We start from the raw sequence: 7,215 nt of genomic DNA on the forward strand, positions 1-7,215 counted from the left end.
ATTATGATTAATGAGATTTTTTTTTTTAAGATCAAAACTGTTTTGTGAACTTTCGTTTTATGAAATAACATTATATATAGAATTTATTTTGATAAATATATTTTCTTTCCTTTTCTGTAAATATAATTTTTTTGTTTTTTATTTTTATTATATGGATCTTCCCTTTTTATTATATATCTTATTTGGAAAATATTAAAAAGGAAACTAAAATTAAAAATTTAATTGACATAAATTATTAAATATTTTAATAATATTTTAATTCACTAAAGATAAATATGTAATTAACCATCATAAGAATTAACATGAGCGATACGTAGGAAAATGACTTTTCAAATAATATTATATATTATTTGAAAGGATGTCGATTGGTTCTAAAATCACCAGTGAAGAACGGATCTTAAATGTGTAATTATTTTTGATTCACCTTCTACCAACTTATTATCCATGTTCGAAACTACGGTAGGAGTGAGTCGGACGGTTGGTCTACGTCTAGCGATTTAATAGAAAATCGGAGATTAACCGGGGATTAGTTTTTTTCTTAATTTTTCGTAGAAGTGTATATTATAAATATTTATTTGGGAGGCATATAACGTGGTTCGGTGGAAATAGGTGCTACTAATGTAGTAGATGTCATGGGTTCAACGACTACATGCCCGTTTTAGTTTTTTTCTTTCATTAGTGACAAACTTGTAATTAAGTTTTTTTTCTTAAAAAATAACTTGTAATTAAGTTGTCTTCTTCCTTTTAGGACTTTCGCCTTTGCTGCGATTTTGTTAAAGACAAATCTCCAAAATAGCATATTTCTAAGTTTATATCACAAAAATAGCATTCAAAAACTAAAATGACCAAAATAACACCTTTCTAAGTTTATCTTTTGAAAATTTTAATTTTTTTATTTTTCAAAATTTGAAATCTTATCCCCAAAACCTCATTTCTCAACTCTAAACCCTAAACCCTAAACTCTAAACCCTAAACCCTAAACCCTAAATCCTAAACCCCACCCTTTAACTCTAAACCCTAAGTTTGTGACTTTTGATAAAACATTAAGTGTTATTTTTGTGACTTTTAACCTTGAGTGCTAGTTTGGGAACATAAACTTGATTTATTGCTATTTTTGTCTTTTTCTCTTTTGTTAATGGCCGCTTCATACCTTTTGAACATAATCCTTCGTTTTCCTTACGGATTTCTTATCATTTATGCATAAAAAATATAGTTTTGTTAAGTAAGTTCAATTTTTAAGAGTATAAACCCAAAACCCAAACTTTTTCTATGAATCCGATTTTTTGGCCGAGTTTAATGGAATCGCCACGGTTCTTCACTGCTGAGCGTTGCACCGCTGTTTAATCGGCCGAGTTAAACGCGTTTTCGAATATGGCTTATTATCATATTTTTAACCAAATTATGACCTTCTATGGTTGCATGAATACAGTTCCCCTATAAAATAATGAGAATATAAGTTAATAGTTGTATAGAATTGAGGAATAAAATTTTGATTTATAGAACTCTACCATTAGAAGAAGTTTCAAATATGAATTTTTAAATTTACCTCATCATCACTCAAAACCATCTCAATAGAAACAGTTCCTTTGATATATTTTCTCCGTAGCCTCATGATATTCACTTTGATCTTGCATGTCTCTAAAGATCGATGGATTTCTCTAATGGAAACCATAGGAGTTGTTTTCCGACGAAGAAAAGACATGGTTTTCTTATGAAGAAACATGTTTTTTTTTTTTTTATAAATCCTGGATGATAGTCTGATAATTTAGATTTGTGTGATAGCAATATAGCATATGATAGTTTAGTTTTAGGAGTAATTGTTGTTTATTTATATAGATTTGAGGGTATTCAAATAGTATTAGGATTAGGAATTTTCATGTAATAAAAAAGGAAATTGTATAAATTTTTTTTTTTTTGGAAGTAGTACATTGTCTACTTATCAAAAAGTACAATATTCCTAACTATCGTATATTTTGCCTTTCTAACGTAGGATTGAATTCTAAAAAAAATATCAAAAAATTGTAAATAAGGAAAAAAGGAAAAAACTTTAAATAAGAAAATTGCATGTATGTTTTATTAAGATGACCCACTTATATAACCAACGTGAGGATATTTTATCTTTATATAAAATTCCATTTTATAACAATTAGGTTACAAAAAATTACTTTTTAATAATTTGGTTACAAAAATATTAATAAAAAGAAAAGAAACAAAATATTAATAATGACAGTTATAATAATTAATTTAATTCATTAAAAGTATCAGTGTAATCAACCATCGTGAAATTAACTTGAGCGTGATATCTAGTAATTGACTTATCAAATAATCAAATAATGTTATAGAGATACATGAATTAGTACTCAAATATAATATTCTAAATCTAGATAAAAACTTTAAATATTTAATTAAGTGTTTAGTTTGATATGATACCAAAAATACATAAACTTAAATATTACTATCTGAACTTTAAATCACTTTGTTCCGTAATAGATCTTAAATCTTAAAATAAGTTATATAAATTCTACTAAACCCAAAGTATTATTAACAGGCATGATCTGGACATATATAAAAACCTAAATCTAGAAGTTGAAGTCGAATACTCAATAACCTAAAAATCCGGTACCCAGACACATGACTATATAAGCTAAATTTTGATCCGTGACATTTCTTGATAAGATACTTAGCTTAATGCAGTCATACAAACAAGTGACTGTTCTGATTTGGAATAGAAACTACAACTTTGAAGATTGGTACTGAAAAAAATGTATTAAAAAGTCTGGTTTGGGTTTATTGAGGCTCAATATGCCACATACGAACCGAAGCATCTTCACCAGAACTTGCTACGGTGCATTCATCAACAAAGGCGACTGCGTTAACTCCACCGAGATGAGCGTGTCTTACGGTTATGCGACTCGAAGCTGGCTTGTCCACTTCATATACAATGACGTTAGTGTCTACAGACCCAGTGGCTACCATCTTGTTGTTTGGTGACCATGCCAAACTGTTTATACGAGCAGTGTGGAATAACATGTTGTTTAGCTTCACCTTCAAAACATAAAACCAACCCTTCTAGATTAGCTTAACCAATGATTTGGTACGACACAACAAGCAACTGCATATATTAAGTTAGATGTGCTGCCAACAATGATGAATTGGTTCATCTTTCTTATAAATTATTTAAATTCCTTCCAACTTCCAACGTGGAACAATGTTTCTAGAAGCATATGATTGTTGTTACCTGTTTGGTCTCGCGATCCCAGACAACAGCTTCACGGTTGGCGTCACCAGAAGCAAACATTGTTAAATCAGGAGAGTAACGTATCACTGTCACAGCACCTCTGTGTTTCTCCAATACAGCTTCTTCTTTGAGGCTATTGTCCTCTGAGACTGAGTACATGTGTATCTTACCGTCTTGTCCTCCGACAATAGCTTCTTTCCCGTCAGGTGAAATCACAGAAGCTGCCACCACAAAACCAAGATCGATCTTGCTCAAAATGCTCAGACCATTGAGCAACACAACTCCAGACTCAAAAGACACGAGTGTTGTGTACTCTGGCGTATCAACAGCTATGCTTATGTCCAAAGGTTGATTTCCAATGTCAACATGATCTGCAGCTCCGAATCCGTTGTCAGTTAAAGGCATTCTCCAGACCTGTCAAGAATTATAATTTTCATTAAACAATTTTTTTATATATCAGAAATAATTTGACATTTTCAAAAGGCGGATCAAAATTTAGTTGAAAAATTATAATGTAATATAACTGACTCAGTACATTCCAAATCCAAATCACAATGTTTCTACCTTGTTATCAAAACCGGTTAAGAGAATGTTAGAGTCAATAGCTGCCAGTCTCTTGATTTTGGTGTTATCTTTCATTTGTAACTTGCAATTGTAACCAACTCCTTGTAACCATTTGACTATTAGACCATCATAGCTACAAGACAGAATCGTCTTCTGGTTTCCCCCAAGAACAGCCAAAGAAGTAACATTCTTTATATGTCCAGATAACAACAACGGAGGCTTATCCATATCATCTGCAGAGAACAAGGACATGGTGCCGCCAAGAGACACTGTAATGAGATGATTGTTTTGCCAAAGACATCCCACAAGCATGTCCTCTGCTCCACCAGATTCTGTAAACGTCAATGTTTTTATTACAGAACCAGCAGTTCCATCTTCAGATATCTCCCATATCTTGGCAGACTTATCAGCAGAGACAGTGAGCACCTAAAAGAACTCATCAGTGTTAGTAACATCAAGGCGGTTCTTGATACAACCAGATAAAACATCAAGACTCTTGACCCCAAATTTTAGAAAACTATTATTATACATAAGTCACATCCTCCCTAAATTCTCCCACTTTATTTCATTAAGATTAACACAAAAATGTATATAGCCCCCTAATTCTCAAATCTGGCTCTGAGTAACATTGCAAAAATCCACAGAGTTTGGCACATATTGCTATCCTAACATTACCCGTTTGCTGTCGGGACTCCAGCTAACGGCATAGATGCTGCCTTTGTGACCATCTTCTGAGGCCAATTCTCCAATCTTATCTCCAGTTTTACCGTCGTAAATCATACCTTTTTTATCCGAGCTTACGGTGATGAATTTACTACCATCAGGTGCATATCTGATGCAGTTGACAAAGTTGGAATGCTCCCTGTGAATGAGAAAACTCATAGACAGATCTCATTAGTCAAGAAACATCTCAAACACACAAACACGTGTCTTCTGGTTATAACTCAGAAAAATCTAGAGACATATCATATCAATGACCAGGGAGTAACTTGCCTGTGAGAAGAGTGAAACTTAAAAGGTGGTCCATCGTAAAAGTTAACCAAGAAATCTTCCCCACATGTAGCGATTCGAAAAGGTCGCGTTGGTTTGAAGGCACAACTTAGAACCCTACGAGAATGTCCATCAAAATCTCCCATTGTATTGCCAGAGTCCCATCTATATGTAATGGACACAAATGTATGAGATCACAAACGTAAAATGATTGACCTTATATTGTGGAATTCGTCATGAAAATGGTGGAATCCAAGAGATCTTTCCAGGTAAATATAATATCAGAAACACATACGAATACAAAGTGGAATAGTCATGGAAATGTTGGAAGCTAAGACCTAACTTGTCAGCGAAGAAACTCAAAATCATATACAAAACAGAAGTATTACTCGAAATTTAATCTAAAAATCAGCAAATCATCATAGAGTTAGTCATGAAAATGGTGGAATCCAAGAGATCCTTCCATCTAATAGAATATCAGAAACACATACAAATACAATGTGGAATTCATCTTGGAAATAAACAAAGATAAGACCTAACTTGTTAGCCAAGAAACTCAAAATCGTATACAAAACGAATAAGATGAAGTGGAGGAGAGCTCACGCGAAGGCTCGAACAAGTGATTTACCCTTTCCATCGCCAGAAGCGACAATCCGAAGACAATCAGAGGACCATTGGAGATCATCGATCCGACCAGCAAGGACCCTGAACTCGTTCTTAAGCACGAACCCATTGTGTGTTCCCCAAACTCGAACCGTACCAGAGACATCAGCGGAAGCGATCCACTCCCCGTTGGGTGAGTAGCGTGCCACGGTAGCAGCATAGCCATGTTCTCCGTATACTTCGACGTCTTGAGGTCGCTGGAGGCTCCGAATCAAGACGGAGCGGCCGTTGCAGTAGAGAATGGTGTCTGATTTGGGGTCGCCTGAGATCAAAATGCCTCGACCTCGTTCTGTGGACGGAACGCAAGGAAATGTCTCGACTAGTTTAGCCATGTTCGAATTATTGGATGGAGTAGAGAGAGGAGAAGTGTTTCATTTCCTCTTCGGAGGTGAGTTTAAACGAAAAAGTGCCAGAAATTCAGGACTTTGAACAAGTCTCATGGTCGAACATTGCTGATTTTAACTTTGCTAAATTTAGGTTTTCGAGTTGCCCCCTCGACGTTACACCATTACTTTTTTTTCTTTAGAAATTTTTAAAAATAAAAACAGATTAATTGCAAAAATAATTTGAGAATTAAAATTTATGTTAAAAGAAACCTAATTATTTAATAAAATCTTTTAGCCAGAAAAAAAAGAAACCTAATTATTTTATTCAACTTTAAAATGTGAATTTTTGATAATAAGAGAGCAAATCTTGGAACAAATAACAAATCATTGAAAAAGTAAAAAATAAGACCTAAACCAAGGTATAGTAGTTAACTTGACTACTGAGTTTTTTTTTTTTTGATTAACCTGCTAATATTTTTTATGCCATTCGATTCTGGTCATGGTAATATTTGAAGATATTGCATTGCAAGTTAAAGCACGATGATCATAATCTGGCCACACATGTTATCATCAACAAAACAGATTGAATCACTCTTTTGATCGGGGCCTGATTTCATCACCAAAATTTTAACGAGGGTTCTTACTTGACATAAACACTAGCTAGTAATCCGTACCGTGCGTGGAGTGAAATAATTGATTAAATTATTTTACGTTGTAATAAGAGATTTGTCGTATAGTCTTTTCAAGGGATGACATTCAGATATTCGTTCGGATTGAGATGATCTATTCAAATTTTAAATTTTTAGAGTTAGAAATATAAATATGATTCATATATTTAAAAATTTTGATTTGAATTTGATTTGGAATTGGTTCATATCATTGCAGGTTCGATTTAAAATCGAGTTCGGATACATATTTTAATTATATAATGTTTTAACAAAAATCCAAATTTACTTAATTCTCAAAATCCGAAAATAAAATAATATAAAAGATAAAAATTTGAATAATGTAAGACTAAATACTTAAATTTACATAAAAATAGTTCAATTTAAATATTTAGATGGAGAAAAATAATATATGTTTAGTATTTTGAACATATATTTTTTATTTAGATATTTTGATATTAATAAATATCTAATAGATATAAAATTTAAAATAACTAATTTATTTAAGTACATAATTGTATTTTAGATATTTTCGGTATCCAAAATATTTCAGTCTGGATCGGATTCGAGTCTGGTTATCCGAATATTAAACTTTTAGATCCATTTGAGTATTTAATTAATTTTAGTTTGTGTTTACTATTACTTTTAAATTCGGTTTGGTTTGGTTCTTCGGATCCAAATATTTTACCCAGACTTACTTTCGATCTACTAATATAAATAAAAATAAATAAATGTAAAACTAATATGTTGGACTTATTTTACATACGCA

At 32.4% G+C, this 7,215-nt stretch overlaps 1 protein-coding gene across 1 annotated transcript; it reads right to left on the reverse strand.

Annotated features, from left to right (window-relative positions):
• Positions 1 to 2,628: 2,628 nt before the first annotated feature.
• LOC106316745 (66 kDa stress protein) lies at positions 2,629 to 5,826 on the reverse strand. Its single transcript, XM_013754619.1, has 6 exons — positions 5,396 to 5,826; positions 4,796 to 4,957; positions 4,478 to 4,664; positions 3,803 to 4,228; positions 3,239 to 3,652; positions 2,629 to 3,045 (listed from the first exon to the last, which is right to left on the reverse strand). Exons 1-6 carry the CDS (start codon positions 5,785 to 5,787, stop codon positions 2,788 to 2,790), a joined length of 1,839 nt encoding a protein of 612 aa, XP_013610073.1. The 5' UTR covers positions 5,788 to 5,826; the 3' UTR covers positions 2,629 to 2,787.
• Positions 5,827 to 7,215: the final 1,389 nt, after the last annotated feature.

This window comes from Brassica oleracea, chromosome C9, assembly GCF_000695525.1.
Source record: "Brassica oleracea var. oleracea cultivar TO1000 chromosome C9, BOL, whole genome shotgun sequence".
NCBI classification, from domain to species: domain Eukaryota; kingdom Viridiplantae; phylum Streptophyta; class Magnoliopsida; order Brassicales; family Brassicaceae; genus Brassica; species Brassica oleracea.